Raw genomic sequence first — 18,357 nt, 5'->3', positions numbered from 1 at the left:
AAATCATGAGGGGTCGGGACAGAGTAGATAGAGAGAAACTGTTCCCATTGGTGGAAGGGTCGAGAACCAGAGGACACGGATTTAAGGTGATTGGCAAAAGAACCAAAGGCGACATGAGGAAAAACTTTTTTATGCAACGAGTGGTTAGGATCTAGAATGCACTGCCCGAGAGGGTGGTGGAGATAGACTCAATCGAGGCTTTCAAAAGGGAGTTGGATAAGTACCTGAAGGAAAAAAATGTGCAGGGGAGTGGGACTAGCTGAAGTGCTCTTGCAGAGAGGCGGCAAGGGCCGAATGATCGCCTTCCGTGCTGTTTATTTTTTTTTAAAAAGGTGCAATTTAAGGAGAGCAGATATTTCTGGGTGGGTGGGGTTTGTGGGGCTGAAGGTGTTCACAGATAGGGAGGGGCGAGGCCACAGAGGGATTTGGAAACAAGGATGAGAATTTTGAAATTGAGGCATTGCTTAACCGAGAGCCAATGTAGGTCGGCGAGCACAGGGCTGATGGGTGAACGGGACTTGGTGCAAGTTAGGACATACGCAGCTGAGTTTTGGATGACCTCAAGTTTACGTAGCGTAGAATGTGGGAGGCCAGGCAGGAGTGCGTTGGAATAGTCAAGTCTAGAGGTAACAAAGGCATGGATGAGTGTTTCAGCAGCTGATGAACTGATGCAGGGGCGGAACCGGGCAATATTTTGGAGGTGGAAATAGGCAGTCTTAGTTATGCCGCGGATATGTGGTCGGAAGCTTATTTCCGGGTCACATATGACACCAAGGTTGTGAACAGTCTGGATCAGTCAGACAAATGCTAGGGAGAGGGATGGAGTCGGTGGCTGGAGAACGGAGTTTGTGGCGGGGCCTAAAGACAATGGCTTCGGTCTTCCCAATAATTAGTTGGAGAAAATTTCTGCTCGTCCAGTACTGGATGTCGGGCAATCAGTGTGTCAATTTAGAGACCGTGGCGGGGTCGAGAAAAGTGGTCGTGAGGTAGAGCTGGGTGTCATCAGCATACATGTGGAAACTGATGCCATGTTTTTGGATGATGTCGCCAAGGGGCAGCATGTAGATGAGAAATAGGAGGGGGCCAAGGATAGATACTTGGGAGACTCCAGAGGTAACGATGCGGGAGTGGGAAGAGAAGCCATTGCAGGTGATTTTCTGGCTATGATTAGATAGGCAAGAATGGAACCAGGTGAGTGCAGTCCCACCCAGCTGGACGATGGTGGAGAGGCGTTGGAGGAGGATGGAGTGGTCAACTGTCAAAGGCTGCAGGCAGGTCGAGAAGGATGAGATGGGATAGTTTACCTTTGTCACAATCACAAAGGATGTCATTTGTGACTTTGAGAGCTGTTTCGATACTGTAGCACGGGCAGAAACCAGATTGGAGGAATTCAAACATGGAGTTCTGGGAAAGATGGGCACAGATTTGGGAGGTGACAACATGTTCAAGGACTTTGGAGAGGAAAGGGAGGTTGGAGATGGGGCAGTAGTTTGCAAGGACGGAGGGGTCAAGGGTTATTTTTTTGAGGACGGGGTGATGACAGCAGATTTGAAGGAGAGGGGAACAGTACCTGAGGAGAGCAAACTGTTAACAATGTCCGCTAACATGGGAGCAAGAAAAGGAAGCTGGGTGGTCAGCAGTTTAGTGGGAATAGGGTCGAGGGAGCAGGAAGTGGGTCTCATGGACAAGATGAGCGTGGAGCGGTCAAGTGGGGAGATCGGAGAGAAACTGGCGAGTTCAGGGATAGGGCAGGGGGGAACCATAGAGGAAGTTTGGCCTGGCGGGCTAGGGGAAGGAAGGGAAGTGGCAGAGGCAGCTGATCGGTGGTCTCAATCTTAGGGTGAGAGAGAGTAATTGTTTTAATAGGGACTAGGGTATCAAAGGTCGTGGCGAGGGTGTGGCTGAGCAGATCGGTAGCTGCAGAAATTTCATGGTGAATGGAGGGCCAAAGGCTGGACAGTTGGGATTTTGTAAGTGCAGTTGTAAGAGAATTGGGAGAGAGTTTTTTATCCAGGGGCGGACACAGAAGGAAGTAGGGTTGGGTGGGGGGAAAGGGGGAGTGGAGAGCGAGACGAGGAAGTGGTCAGAGATGGCTTTATCTTCGATTGACACGGTGGGAGTAGCGAGGCCACGCGAAATGGTAAGGTCAAGGGGGTGAGCGAGAATATGGGTTGGGGAGTTCACATGGAGGGAGAGATTAAGGAAGGATAGGAGGCTAGTGAACTCAGGAGAGAGAGCATGATGAATTGAGATGGAGGTTGAAATCACCGAGGATGAGAAGTCGCTCGGTGCAGAGGCTGAGGGAGGAAAGCAGTGAGGATATCTCAGTGATAACATTTTTATTGTACTTGGGTGGGCGGTAGAGAATGAGAATTTTAAATGAGGTGAGAGGGTGGATCAAGATGAGATGCTCAAAGGAGGAGAAAGTGCCAGAGGAGTAGGGGGACAGACCCAGGTCTGTCAAACTATTGGCAGTGCTTTATGGTGTAATACCCAGTATGAATTTGTACATTAACAAGATATTATTTAAGTAATCACTACCACTCAAGAAATAAAATGATTATTTGCCTTATGTACAGTTTTATAATGAAATGCACCTTTCTCTGATTTGAAAATGATTATTAATGTCATCCTATGGTTCTAAAAATGAAAACTAATATAAATGGTAATGTGCAGATATGCTTTGAATTTCAAACAAATTGTTTTTTAATGAAATGCTTATGGAATTGAGATAGTTAAAACAAACTGCAGGAGATAGTTAAAACAAACTGCAGAAGTAATGTACATTTTGACATGGTTCTAATGAAATGTAATGGAAACCCTTTCTCATCTAGCTGCGTACTGTATATCATTCAGCAGTGAACTATCATCACATGTTCCTAAATCTACCACAGTTCCAAAGAAAACAAAATCTATGATCTAAATATTTGCACTAGAGGTTTATTAACACAGATATATTTCAGTGTGACACCAGAATTTAGATATTCTCAAAATTGCTTGTTGCAGAATATAGAGAGCACAATAATGTGCACCAGTTCAAGGCTTGACGCATATATCTCAACTTCAGTTTTCACCGGCTGAATGTAGTGCAACTAATTCATTAAAACATCTGTGTTTACAAAGCCACAATGAGAAAATAGAAGAAAAAAGTACCAACTTCCGGTTGAAAATCATCTTATACTGTGGGTTGAAAATGTGAACCAGCCGTCATATATTTATCGATGCATACCTACACATGGTGTTGTAGATTATATCCTCAATTAAACCCCTAGAGTTTTGTAATCCTTTGAATCTACTCATTGGTTACTTTATCATGTGCACAATTTTGCTTTTTCAAATAACTGGGTACTTGATTATCTTCTGCTATCTACTGACATCCTGATATCAGCAGACAGAACCCTAGATGTTTACAGCATAGAAAGGAGCCATTCGGTCCATCTTGTCCATGCCAACTCTGTGCTAGACAATAACAAATCCCACTGCCTCATGCTATCCCCATTGCCCTGTGTCTTCCACTACTCCTCAGTCACCCCCAACAGCACCTTCCTGTGGAAGTGCAGAAGATGCAACACTTGCTCTTTTACCTCCTCCCTTCCCACTGTCCAGGGTCCCAAACACTACTTCCAGGTGAAAGTGATTTACTTGTACTTCTTGCAATTAAGTATACTGTATTCGCTGCTCACGATGCGGTCTCCTCTACATTGGGGGGACCAAACGCAGATTGGGTGACCGCTTTGCGGAACACCTCCGTTCAGTCCGTGAGCGTGACCCCGAGCTTCCGGTCGCCTGTCATTTTAATTCTCTGCTCCACTCCCACTCTGACCTCTCGGTCCTTGGCCTCTTGCACTGTTCCAATGAAGCCCAATGTGAGCTTGAGGAACAGCACCTCATCTTTCGATTAGGCACTTTACAGCCTTCTGGACTCAACATCGAGCTCAACAGATTCAGACCATAACCTCTGCCCCTATTTTTTCCACATGGCAGCTGTTGATGATTCTGCCATTCCCATTTACCTCTTTGAGAGTCATCTTTTGTTTCTTAACTTGTCCCATTACCATCTCCTTTTGCCTTGCACCATCATCCCTTTTGTCTTTTAATCTCTCCTGCTTTCCATTCTATCACAGACCTTCCCTTTTGTTCTTTCCTTCCCTGCTCCAGACTTGCTCAAAATCGGTTACATCTCTCATTTTTTCCAGTTCTGACGAAAGGTCATCGACCTGAAACTTTAACTCTGTTTCTCTCTCCACAGATGCTGCTTGACCTGAGTATTTTCAGCATTTTCTGTTTTTTTTTTACTTCAAATAGTTATCCAGTTTTCCTTAAAGGATACAATAGCCTCTGCTTCAACCACTCCCTGTGGCAAAGCATTCCGTGCTCCAGCAACCCTTTGCATCAAGAAATTTCACCTTGCCTCCCTCCCTATTCTCTTAGTATGAAAATTGATAACCCCTCTCCCCCAGCCAGAAAAAAAGTCTTTCCATATTTACCCTATCACTCAAATTTAAAAAACAAACTCACTTAAATCTCCTCTTGGCCTTCTCTGCTCCAATGAAAAAAATCCATGTATCTTAAGTGTCTCCTCATAACTACAATTTCCTATCCCTAGCACCACCCCGGTGAATCTACACTCTATGCTGTGTGGCTTTAATGTCCTTTCTATAATGGTGCAGCTAAAAATATACATAGTACTCTTAACTGTGGCCTAACCAATGTTTTGTACAAATTTATCATTACTTATTTACTCTTTATAAATTAATGTTGCAAGCCATTTCTAAGATTAATGAAGGTATTTTTTGATTGTGACTCAATGGAAGAATTTAAACAAGTTGATTGTTGTTTGAGGCCGAGCTGGTGGAGTTATTCCACTAAATCATAAACTGTTAATGTACATCAATTTTTTTTTTTTACAATTTGTGGTCAGAGTTTATTTCAGTCATTTAACAAAACAGTCAAAAACCAGAAACTTTATTTCTCAGTTGGATTATTTTTTAATTTCCGTGCGGCTTTCTCTTTATTCCATGCTTCTCTAACAGCAATGTCTTCAAATAAAAGTAATAAATGTAGCATTAAATATCCTAAAACCACTAAATATCGTAAATGTGCAGCTTCATAGTTACTTGGTTACGTTGCTGGGTTAGAAGTTCATTTTGAGATGCCTTATACCTCAGTGTTCTATTTTAGCAATCAACGCACGGTAGTGTTTAGTAAAATGTGTGCCTCTGTCATTTTTATTAAATAATGCTGGTGGAACTAAAAGGCTTAATAATCTAAATAATGTGCTATCCTAAAGGTCTCGGAAAATGAAATGCAGTTCTGAAACATGTCGCCATGTAAAAAGCTGGGAGAATTAATCTCAGAACTTTATGGCCCAGAATTTGCAGTCAGCGGCAAAGCGACATCACTCGCCGCTGGCCTCAAAGAAAGCTGCCCACAAAGATCTAGCGATCTCTGTGGCATGAATTTCAGCTCTCCCGTCCTTCATTTGAATCTGGTGCCAAATCAAGCGACTCGCCTGCGTCCAGCAGCAGTGATGTCATCAAGCAGGCTGAGCAGCCAATCACTTTGAAGAATTCTCACGGACAGCAAACCAGGAAGTAAAATGCAGATTCTAATTTGCTTTTTATAAATTTTAGAGAATGCAATAAAGATTGGGACATACACATACGATTAAGGTAGAAGCTGAAATATAAACAAAAATTTTAAATTTAAAAATATTATTTTAAAAACCATGTAACTCTTAATCATATTAATGGAAAAATTTGACATTCCACAAATATAAAATTAGTTTTTTATACGCTGTTAAAACCCCAGTTACACATCTTTCAATAAGGCTTAACTTTATAAGGGGATTTAACAGCGATAGTCTGGCGTAATCGAGAAAGTGTTCGTCCTTCAGTGTGATTTGAATTAATTGCCCGCTCTGGGGAGCTCCACAGCGCAACCTGTGGTGGAGCAAGGAATGACTGACTGCAACTTCAGGATTTCCATGTTTATCTGCGCATGCGCTAAATCCCAAAGTTGCGGTCAGTTTCAGAGGGATAATGACGGCAAACGCTGACGGTTTCGCTCTCATTACCACCACAAACTCTGGGTCAATCCGAATCTCCAACACGTGAAAGAAAATTAATTAAAAAAGTTAAATATAACAAGTAGAGCAACCAAGGGGAGAGGTTAATTACAGCCATCAGCACAGCTACTATATCCGCAGTTTTAATTACAGAACTCCCGTTCCTTGCTCACATATAAAAATGACAGACAAAAACCATCCATTGTACAGTTTAGTGTGTGTTCGACGGCTGTAGCACATCAAAAGAATTGAGATAACGTCAAATTCCCAACCACAGCTCAAGGTTTACTAATTGCTTCTACCCCTGCATGTATTAGTCCCTTGGAATACACTCCAGAATGTTGTGTTCCATAAGGAATGCACTTCCTGTCCACAAACTCTGCTACGTATTGTCGCAATTTTTGGTCACATTTTCAGTTCAATTTTGCTGTCCGCTATTGTTGCAGCCACTGACCAGTAGGTAGCTCTGTGGGACGAGATTTCGAAGGATCTCTCCCAACTCCATTGCCATCTTGTATATGGCATTAAGAGTTAACCAGCACATGTAGTCCACAATCTGGCAGCTTTTTTGGTGTCAGCCTGGTCTTGTCCACATTGATCTTCATTCCATAACCACTGCTGCAGCATTCAGGCTATCTACCAACAACTGCTGTCCATTCATGGTGCTCGCTGCCAAGACTTGATCATCAGCAAATCTGACCGTTTTCACTAGTTGACCTCCAACTTTCACTCCTTCCTCTACCCAATTTTTTCTCTTAACCATTGCTTGTGAATATCACAGAAATCACAGAAACCCCACAGTGCAGATAGAGGCCATTTCGGCCCATCGAGCCTGCACCGACACACATCCCATCCAATCCCCGTAACCCCTACACCAACACATATCCCACCCTATCCCCGTAACCCCACGTATTTAATCCCCCTAACACTAAGGGTCAATTTATTATAGCCAATCAACCTAACCTGCACATCTTTGGACTGTGGGAGGAAACCGGCGCACCCGGAGGAAACCCACGCAAACACGGGGAGAATGTCTGTGTGGAGTTTGCACAGTCACCCGAGGCTGGATTCGAACCCGGGTCCCTGGCGCTGTGAGGCAACAGTGCTAACCACTATGCCACTTGTTGAACAGCACAGATGACAGACAGCATTCTTGTTGTACTCCTCTTCCAATCACTCCAAGTGCTGACTCTCCATCTGCTACACTAACACTTGCAGTTTGTCCCATACACAAGCCTTGATCAGACATCTCTCTCTCTCTCTCTCTCTCCAATCCACACTAATATTCCTTAGTGCCTCTATTACTTTCATCCAGTTCACACTCTCAAAGGCTTTTTCAAAATCTACAAAGCAGATGTTTTGTACTCCTCTTGCACAGAACTGTCGTTATCCCTATTGCCTCTCTTGTTTTACATCCTCTGCGAAATCCAAATTGATCTTTGCCAAGACGTTGCTCTGCTTTTGCTCTTCACTTTCTTGTAAGTGATCTGAGCATAATCTTTGAGGCATGTGGAATTAAATTGATGATCCAAAACCTGCCACATTTGCTAGCATTTGGCTTCTTTTCCATGATTATGTTCATGAAATCATCTGGCCATTCCCTGTTCAGGTACATGGTTTGACACAAATCATCAAGGTCATTTGCTGTCGCCTCTCCCATATTTTTATTTTTGAGCTCGCCTTATTGCAACCTCCACTTCACATTCAAGCACCTCGGGGCCCAGACAATCAACTTCCACCTCCTCGTCCTTCCTTCATTCAATGTCAACTGGCTTTTCCTCTTTGGCATACAGTTCTTCAACATATTCTTGCCATTTCTTTTTTACTTCGAGTTGATCAGTTAATAGTTGTCCATCTTTATTTTTGATTACTTGAACTCTCGCGCCTTGTCTGTTTAAATCATCCATTCTCCGCGCTCTCGTATAACAAATGAGCTCTGCCTCTCCTATTCAGTTCCTCCAACTCCCCACATAGCCCCTTCAGCCATATTTCTGTAGCCTTATCGGTCCCTCTCGTGAGCTCATTGTTTGGTCTCCTGTATGTTTTTTACCCTCCTCTGTGTTCACATTTTTCTATTTCCATTGTCCATCCATTTTTACCAGCATTTCATTGGCCACCCATAATTTATTTGTCCTTTTTCCATTTACTAGAACCACAGTTTGCTCAGGCCACCTCTTTCAGCCTGCACCAACTCTCATTAAATACCATTCTGTGTCTCCAGAAAATATCAGATTGACTACATCTTGATGAAACCGAGATACTGCAATAGTGTAAGGAATGCACGCACTTACTCTGGTGCCGATTCAGACCACAACTTGGTCGTGATGGAAGCTTCTTTGAAGGTGAAGAGTTAAAAGAATGGTACTTGTAGGAGAAAGTGGAATTTGGGAGAGCTGAAAAGCGAAGGTGGGTTAATGTTCAGAAAAAGAGACTGATAACAAAGTGAAGGAAAAGTAAAAAATATGGAAAAGGATAAATCCAATTACTTCATTCTAAACTGAGAGAGTAGGAAAGAGGGACAAAGTCCAAACTAGTAAAAGGCAAATTTAAGACTAGTGTTAGGAAGCTCTTCCGACAGTGATCATTACATGAGGTGGACGTCCAGGTAGAGTAGCAGAGGTGAAAGCCTGGAACTGTTGGGGGGGGGGGGGAAAAAATGCAGTGAGGGGAAGTATTTCTTGAATGCTGAATTAAGATTGGCTTAACCGCCTTCCTGATCAGAATCTTGTGAAAAGGAAACAGTAATTGAACAAATGCAAAATCATAGAGGTTCCACTTGAACTTTTAAAAGGCTGCTTATATTGGTGGCACCAAAGCCATAGCATTGCATGTAAAAGAGCTCGTGGAGAAAAGGCAGATGCTGATGTGATGTTTGATTTAACTTGGTCAGTAAATGTTCTGCTTTCTTTGCATACAAGTTAAAGGCATCCATAACAGTAATTGGACTGGCATTTTGTTTTTAAAGCTGTAGCAGATGGAACTCTCACTTTTTAAAGACATTTTCTGTGCTGCAACATTGCAAGATTTCTGAGACACCTTCTGTTATCCAATCTTGTGCGCACATTGCTACATATACTTGTCCTTTGACAGCATATTAGAGCATTAAAAAAACACAGTCGCGAAGTTCACAGGAAATCTGCATCCTGTTTACGTTGGGTTATGTCTGAATTAATTCCACTACAAACCCGACCGTGAGATGTACAAGCCAAATTACGCTCAAAGGACAGAATTCTCCCACTTTTCATAGGGGAACAGACAGTAAATTCTAGGTTTTTTATTTTCAGATTAAAATGAAGTCTGTGTCCAGATCATCATATCACACGACTGGAGGAGACTTTTTTCAAAATGATTTTCAGAGTAACTAAGAAGTCATATGAGCCAATCAGAAAGGACAGAAGTCTCCTAGGTCTCTGAACAGAGATGGCTTTGAAATAATTATAAAACTGTTTTACTTCAGAGCTAAAATTCCAATTAAAACTATCCAGTATGAAGAAGCTTCATTAATTCAGGTCAATTAATTCAACAAAATGCCATTCAGAAGCTGTACTAAAAGCGAGTGCAATCCCTGCTAGATTAAGGAAAGTAACCAGCTAAAAACAAAATAAATTATCATTTAAGATTCTGGCATGTTTACAATTTGTTATAGTTTCGAAATGATGTAGGCTACATACTTATCAGTTGTATTGTACGGTGATGTACCAGTGTGTGTGAGGAACATGTGTGGGAGAGTAAGTATTACAGGTGTGGGTTTGCATAGGACCCATAGCCTTTATGAAAAGCGATCACTTCTAGTATATAGTTAACTCTGTTTTCAGTACTGCACACTAAAAACCATGCCAGACTGCTTCATTCATCCAGGTGGATGAGAACTCCACATAATATAACTACCATCAAAGTAATATTTTATATTGTTGAGTCTCATTAGATGTGATGTGTAAACTTGAAATACCTTTGCTAAAGTCAAAGTTAATATATTAAATAAACATGTCCATTTGCCTTGAAAAAGAAGATTGAAAAAGACCAGGCACATTCACTAGCTCTAGTTTTCACAGGCTCCCCTGAATATCCCAAAGTATTCCGCAAAACCCGAGTTGATAGATTCAGCCACCATTTGGTCTGCTTCCAGGCAGCTTTTGTTGGTATATTGAAGGAAATATTAAGTGCAACGTTTGGTTGTCTCTATTTTGGGATCACATCCAATTTACCGATCAAAAGATTTCATCTGGGCTTAGACCAAGTAACTAGTGTACAGTACTGCAGAGCACACTGCAAAGCATACCAAGAAAGTAGGAGCAGAAGACACAAATGGAAATGAGTGAAAAGTAAGTTTGGAACAGCTATCTGGAAAAAGATCTTTATTCAAAGAGGGATAAATGTTTGGAATATACCAAGCAGGGAAAACCACTGCACCATTCCTTGATTTAAACTAAAGCACATTAGCTATGAGGTTACTCTCTCGATGCTAACACAGGAAAATATAACTGGTGTACTCTAAATGCCAGCTGAAGTTTTCATTAAGTCTCTTATTAAAAAGTTAGAAATTAATTTTAACAACCTTTTTTGTTTTTCCTGTATGTTTGGGATGAGAGGTTGTGTGTAAATATTTCATTTAAATGGTGGAATTTATCCGTTATTAAAAAAAATGAGATACTAAGCCAATTTTGTGGTCTTGACTGGAGCTAAATAACTAGGTGAGCGTAATGAGTCATCTTCCTACTTTCCATGCTGTTATGATTGAGAAGAGCAGAAATTTTCAACATCTTTGTCAGGAAAAAGTATGGAATGGGTTACCACAACACTCGGCTCTGGAAGCAAGAGCAATAAATCGGAAACATTACCACACTTTTTAATTTTAAAGTGGGAATTTATGTTGCATACTCACGATTGCCCTTTTAGCTGATGAGCACTGAACATCGCAGAAAATGTCATGTGAATTCCTCACTCTGCCAATTAAGTGTACCTTCTGATTTGCTACTGGAGATTAAGTTCACTGAAAACAAGTTGGAAATGAATGTTCATGAGCAATATGGGAAAGATGGTTAAAACCATAGTGAGCATTTCTGCAAAGAGTGAAAGAGTAGTATTCCACCTCTCTTAGGCAGTCCCTCTGAACCGAGGATGACTTGCTTCCACATTAAAAATGAGTTTGCAGGTGACTGATTAGTCCAATGCGGGACCTACAGTCTCTGTCACAGGTGGGGCAGACGGTGGTTGAAGGAGCGGGTGGGTGGGGTGCTTGGGTCGACGTGCGCTGCCTGCGCTTGGCTTCCGCTTGCTCCCAGCGAAGAGACTCGAGGTGTTCGGCGCCTTCCCGGATGCTTCTCCTCCACTTTGTGCGGTCTTGGGCCAGGGATTCCCAGGTGTCGGTGGGAATGTTACACTTTTTCAAGGAGGCTTTGACGGTGTCCTTGAAGCGTTTCCTCTGCCCACCTGGGGCTCTCTTGCCGTGCCGGAGCTCTGAGTGGAGCGCTTGTTTTGGGAGTCTCGTATCGGGCATGCGGACAATGTGACCCGTCCATCGGAGCTGATTGAGCGTGGTCAGAGCGTCGATGCTGGGGATGTTGGCCTGAGCAAGAACACTGACGTCGGTGCGCCTATCCTGCCAATGGATTTGCAGGATCTTGCGGAGGCAGCGTTGGTGGTACCTTTCCAGTGCTTTGAGGTGCCCTGCTGTACATGGTCCATGTCTCTGAGGCATACAGCAGGGCAGGTATCACTGCTGCCCTGTAGACCATGAGCTTAGTGCCGGGTTTGAGGTCCTGGTCTTCAAACACTCTCTTCCTCAGGCGACCGAAGGCTGCGCTGGCACACTGAAGGCGGTGTTGGACTTTGTCGTCGACGTCTGCCCTTGTTGACAGTAGGCTCCCGAGGTATGGAAAGTGGTCCACGTTGTCAAAGGCCTTGTCGTGGATTTTGATAATCGGGGGGCAGCACTGTGGTGGGGGCAGGTTGGTAGAGGACCTTTGTCTTACGGATGTTTAGTGTAAGGCCCATGCTCTCGTACGCTTCGGTGAAGGTGTTGACGATGGTTTCGAGTTCGACCTCCGAGTGAGCGCAGACGCAAGCATCGTCTGCATACTGTAATTCGACGACAGAGGATGGGACGACCTTGGATCTGGACTGGAGGCGACGGAGGTTGAACAGTTTCCCGTTTGTTCTGTAAATTAGCTCCACTCCAGTGGGGAGCTTACTGAAGGTGAGATGGAGCATTGCAGCAAGGAAGATCGAGAAGAGTGTTGGTGCGATGATACAGCCTTGCTTGACCCCAATTCGTACGAGAATTGGGTCTGTGGTGGAACCGTTGGTCAGGATCACGGCTTGTATGTCGTCGTGAAGCAGGCGGAGGATAGTGACAAACTTTTGAGGGCAGCCGAATTTGAGGAGGACACTCCATAATCCCTCATGGTTGACAGTGTCGAAGGCCTTTGTAAGATCAAAGAAAGCCATGTACAGCGGTTGGTGCTGTTCCCTGCATTTCTCTTGTAATTGACGTGCAGTGTCAGCACCTGTGAGGAGACGCTCGGTCACTCGACCAGGAAACACCAAGGCTGGTTCGACGAGAATGACCAGGAGATCCAGGAGCTAATAAGCCGCAAGCGCAAGGCAGTTCTGATCTGGAAACAGCAACAAAACTCGAGCAAGAAAGCAGCTCTACAGAAGCCTGAAGGCCGAGGTCCCAACAAAATAACTCGCGACCTAAAGAATAGATGGTGGGTGGAGAAAGCGCAGGAGATCCAGCAGCTAGCCGACAACCACGACGTGCGTGGATTCTTTAGCGCAGTCAAGACCATCTATGACCCAAGGCCCTTCCCCACTGTGGGCCAAGAACGGAGAGGTACTCAAGGACAGGGAAGCAGTCAGTGCCCGCTGGAAGGAGCACTTTGAAGATCTCCTTAACCACGACTCTGTCTTTGACACGCGTGTCCTCAACTCCATCCCACAGCATGCTACCTGCCACCATCTCAGCACAACTCCAGCCCGGCATGAGGTTGAAAAGGCATCCGACAACTGAACAACAAGAAGGCCTCAGGAACAGATGGAATCCCCGCCGGGGCACTAAAGCATGGCGAAGTATTCCACCAGAGCATTGCTCTAAACAGTTTCTGCATTAAGATAGTTTCCAATTTAAAGTATTTTTTCCTGTGGTATTTAAGTACTACACTAATATAGAAGACATTTTAAAATTTACTGTTCTGTAATTTATATTTTTTAATTTAAATATATTCATAAAGAAGTAAAAGTGACAGTAAGGTTATGTGACTGGAATAGTAACAGTTAATAGACCTAGCATGTGTTCTTTACTAAATTTAGCTCCGATTGTTTTGTGTGCTCTGCATTTTTGGAGGTTATCGTGTTTCAGTATCACTAAAAATGGACTTTTACTTTGCTGCGATCTCAAATGAACTCTGCCTTCAAAACTTGGTGACTCTAGATTTAAGGTTGGAAGCCAAGCAAATGTGCAAACATAGTCCATCCTACAGAGTATTTGTCGCTAATATTAAACCACTGCATTATGGCTATTTATTAATCTTTAAATGTCCTTCAGTGATTTTTTTTTTCAGTTGAGATCTTAAGTATTTGTTCAGTGTAGTTTATAAAAAATGCAGCTGACCTTACTACTTAGGTAATGGTTTATTTAATAGCTTGTAATTTTCAGCTATCAGTAACTACTCATTGAGTCTGCCATTAATTGCATTTTTGTACTCAATCAGCTGATGTTTTCATTCTGCATCTAAATGTTGCAGAAGTCACGCTTCGAGACGAAAGGGGTAATTTTGATTTTTATCATCAGGCAAAAAACAGGTGACAGCGAATCAGCAGCCCGATTTTTCTTTTCCATTGAAGCCAGACGAGGTGTAAAACGGGCGGCCGATTCGCTAACATCTGTTTTTCTCCCAGCGATGCGAACTTAACATTACTTCCTAAGTTTAGCAAGCTGTTTTCTCACACCTCTTGTCTATTACAGAAAATAGACTGGAATCTTCAGAATTAAATTCACTAGTCTGGTGTTGTAGATTTTATGGTATTTTAAAACCAATCTGATCTTCCGATCCCACATAATCTTCATCGCAAAGAACACTGACTTCCACCTCTGGAACATCACCAGCTTCCCATACCTCAGTACATCTGGTGATGAGACACTCATCGTGCCTCTGTCGACTCAGACTGGACTATTCCAATATCCTGCTGGCCTGGCTCCCGCTCTCCATAAAGTTGAGCTCATCATCTCAAACAAATAATTTGAATGAGGCTTATACCATCCCATGGTTTTTTTGTACATTTTATGACTTCTATATGTCATTGTTTCTTCTTTGTGTTTAACAAGTTCACAAGGTAACCAGTCACTACATTTGTAGTGCTTGTCAGAGGCTCTGAATAGATTCTGAGTGCACATTCATGTTGGGTTGACTCCAGTATAACTGACAAATAGACGCCTGAGTTTATTCATATTTATCAGGGCAGGTCCAAACTCCCTGCCAACACACAAATGTAGACTTGTGCAGTAATGGAGATTAAGGGAGCTACATGAACTCAACACAGTGGTTTGGTTTGTATGATGCAGGGAGCACCACTGCAATTTTAGACACGGGTGCCCTCACATATGCAGTGGCGCTGAAAGTTTTGAAGGAAAACTGATTGCCGGGTAAATATAATGCAGTGGGTTTGACTGAAGCACCTTTTTTTAAATGTCGCACTTATGCTGTGCCAGACAGCTGTACTGCTGGCAGCAGCATAACCTCATTAGTGAAATTGGCTGCATAACAATGCATTATGGGTGGTTTATGCTCGGGAGTTGTTACCACTGGAAACCACTTTGACGCTTTGTAAATTCATGCCACTTAAACCTATTAGCAACCTACAGAAAATCTAGACTTTTATTGAATTGATCTTCAGAGAATAAATCCTGGGGTGAAAGAACAGTGTGCAGTGGCGAGTTGCAGTAGAATTGCTCCTGCATTGTCCCTGTCAGTATTTGTGAGCTTAGACCCTATGTACTTCGATAAGTAATAATTGAATGTGTGTCCTGATCTGATGTGTGTTTTATCCCATGTTTTAAGCCTTTTCTTTTTACACTTTTTTTCTGGAAACAGGAATCTCCCCAGGATAGTGCAATCACCAGGGACATCAATCGAACTTTCCCAGCGCATGATTACTTTAAGGACACTGGTGGAGATGGTCAGGATTCCTTGTACAAGATATGCAAGGTATCGTGTTGCCAATACTTTACAGTGGCTTTTTTGGTGTTTTTTATGTATACGTTTATATTAATTCTGTTGCAAATTCAGTCCATTTCCCCACACCTATTTAATTCCAACAAAATAGAATATCAAGAAAAGAGCCTTGAATAATCTAGTGAACTTTAAGATACTGTTGTAACTGAAGAAAGTGTGGTTATCGTAGAAGGATTGAGTGAGACATGTTTTCTCTTCCTCTCCTATTCCCCATATTAATCATTCGTGCAGAGTAAAGCGGAAATGAGGTATTTCGTTTGAGTCTCATTCAGTCTTGAACCCTCTGCACGGAATTGCATCAATGAATTGGGAAGATTGGTACAAGTGCTTTTTGCATTTGTCTTTGCAGGAAGAGGTTTTTCTAGTACTGCACTAGTTATTTGCACGTTGCTAAAATATTCAGAGCAAACAAAAACAAAAAAACAGCATTCCATGGCGCCATCTGGAGCAGTAAATTAGATGAGGTCTCCAGAGCATATCGGTGGTAGAGCAACAATCTTGAGTTCTCTAAATTTCTTAACAATCCAGAGTTCCTGATTGACAGTTTTTGTTGTGCTGATAATGGTCAAACACAAGACAATATGGAACAATAGAAGACTATTCAGCTCACCAAGCATATTCCTTCCATAGACCATGCACAATTTGCTCTATTACTGATTTTTCTTTCTTTTCTCTCTCAATCTTATGAAACCAATGATAAAACTTGAAAGATGCAGTTGTCTGAAATTCATCGCTGACCCCCCACAATGATCATGGAGCATTTTGAAATAATTTACAATATTGCAACCTACATTATTCAACATTGCACTAATTCCATGGTCCGAGCAGCAACCCACAGCTTCATTTTCCATAGAGTATGAGATTGCCTATTATACCTTTTATAACCTTCAAAATTGACACTTACCCAGCTCACTTTAAAGGGGTTAATCAATGTCGCATGAACACTATTCTCACTTGAGGCTAGTTAGTTTTGTACTTGTCTTCTGTATCACTTGCATCTAAATTATTCATGCCTCTCATTATTTCAAAGACATGTCGCACATCTGTCAACATTTTTCTCTTGAATGAAAACAAGTTTCAGTTATGTGAGTTTTTCTTGTGAATGATTATTGTTGCTCCTTTCTGAACCCTTTCCAGTCGATCAAACTTTTTAAACTTAATTATAGGGTTCAAAAAACTTTAGCTGATCTGCTGAGCCACCTCACCTTTAAGTTTCTAATGAGAAAAGCGCTGACTGTCTCATCATCTCTCTTTAAGGTTCTAAAATTTCACCAGCATTAATACACTGATGAACAAAACTCCACGTATTAAAATGCACAACTGAATCAGACACACATGCCATGGCTGGTAGAAAAGTCAGAGGCTGTGTATTCTGCGGCGTGTGCCTCGCCACCTGACTCCCTAAAGCCTCTCCACCACCTACAAGGCATAAGTCAGGAGTGTGATGGAATACTCTCCACTTGCCTGGATGGGTGCAGCTGCAACAACACTCAAGAAGCTCGACACCATCCAGGACAAAGCACCTTGCTTGATTGTCACTTCACCCACTAGCTTAACATCCACCCTCTCTACTGCCGGTGTACCGTGACTGCTGTGTGCACTATCTACAGAATGTGCTGCAGTAACTCGCCATGGCTTCTTCAGAAGCACCTCCCAAACCTGCGACCTTCACCACCCAGAAGGATATGGGCGGCATCTGCATGGGAGCACCATCACCTCCAATTTCCCCTCCAAGTTACTCCTCCTGACTTGGACATGTATTACTTTTCCTTTATTGTCACTGGGTCAAAATCCTGGAACTCCCTACCTAACAGCACCTTCACCACACTTAACTGCAGTCGTTCAAGAAGGCCCACCACCGCCTTCTCAAGGGCAACTAGGTAACGAACAATAAATACCAGCATTGCCAACAACCCACATCCCAAGAATGATTTTTTTTTTATAATCGGCATCCTTTTTTCTGGCCAGAGAACAGTACAAGCAGGGCAGCTTTACTCATTGCGATTCCTTTTGCATTTCTGTCAAAACAGTACCATCAGTTTAACTGCAGTGACAAAGTGATGCGGACATGCTGTTGCGATGTAGGTAAAGGGAGTCTCCCAGGGGCATGTCCACTTCCTATCGAGATGTGTGTGTTCAGTGTGTTTCCAAATTGATTGGTGGCATTTTATTTTCTCCATAGTGAGATTTTGTTCACACAAAAAGGTTCTAAATCGTTGAGGAAATGAGCTAAATTGACTGAAACCAATTAACAGGAAGTATAGCATCCTACTAGCCTGAAGACACCAAAGCCTGTCTATTCGGCTTCTTAACACCATTGTAGATACATTTGGGTTTTATGGAGAAGTCATTACAGTTTTTTCAGGAATGAATTGTTCTAAATAGTAATTAAATGGAGCACATTCCTGAGTAAGCACTTAAAATTTCAAGTACTTAACATTAGAAATAGACTTCCACTTTCATCTGTTTGTTTAACGAGCTTTTAGTAGTTGTTTAAAAAAAAAATTAAACACAAATGACATCATTGTATCCTGGTAAGCTACTTTGGCTGCAGAGGAGTGAAAGTGGATCATATGAGTAGATCTGATACAAAAAGGCGATCAAAGTTACTAAATTGTAAGAAATTGAGTTTTGCTTCCTTAGGGACCCAACAATGGGATACTTATGAAATGCTATTTAAGACAATAGCCAAAATGGAAAGGTGAAATTTCAAGTCGTCTTAAGTGAATAGTTGGAAACAAAATCAACGTGCTAGATACTTTAGCTAAAAGAAAATAGGTTCTATCAAAAGTCCTATTTAATTTAATTTAATTTTAAATACAAATATCTTCAAGAGATTCTTGTGAACTAGAAAATAACTGCATTCAACTTGTGTTGCTGTACTGCAAACAGTAGTGCTGTCTCACACAGATTGGGTTACAGGTTCCTGACATTTGATGATTCAGATAAAACTGGAACGCCAATATGTGCAGCTTGCTTCACAGGAAATAGTAATTGGTGCAAGATTACTGGCTCAGCTTGTATGGTGAATATTTGACCTGAGTTCATTTCAGTTGT

General features: G+C 42.3%; 1 protein-coding gene across 5 annotated transcripts in view; it reads left to right on the top strand.

Annotated features, from left to right (window-relative positions):
• rabgap1 (RAB GTPase activating protein 1) overlaps positions 1-18,357 on the top strand; it is a 205,337-nt gene that overhangs the window by 144,741 nt on the left and 42,239 nt on the right. For 4 of the 5 annotated variants that reach the window (XM_085965694.1, XM_085965698.1, XM_085965695.1 and 1 more), the window contains one exon: positions 15,160-15,273. The exons of the other annotated variant lie outside the window; for it this stretch is intronic. In XM_085965694.1, the coding sequence (XP_085821820.1) occupies positions 15,160-15,273 (114 nt within the window). The remainder of the gene's footprint in view (positions 1-15,159; positions 15,274-18,357) is intronic. 5 annotated transcript variants of the gene reach the window in all.

Source organism: Somniosus microcephalus, chromosome 23 (genome assembly GCF_052327205.1).
Source record: "Somniosus microcephalus isolate GS21.2 chromosome 23, FLI_Smic_1.0, whole genome shotgun sequence".
Taxonomy (NCBI): domain Eukaryota; kingdom Metazoa; phylum Chordata; class Chondrichthyes; order Squaliformes; family Somniosidae; genus Somniosus; species Somniosus microcephalus.
This window is presented reverse-complemented; position numbering and strand designations above follow the sequence as displayed.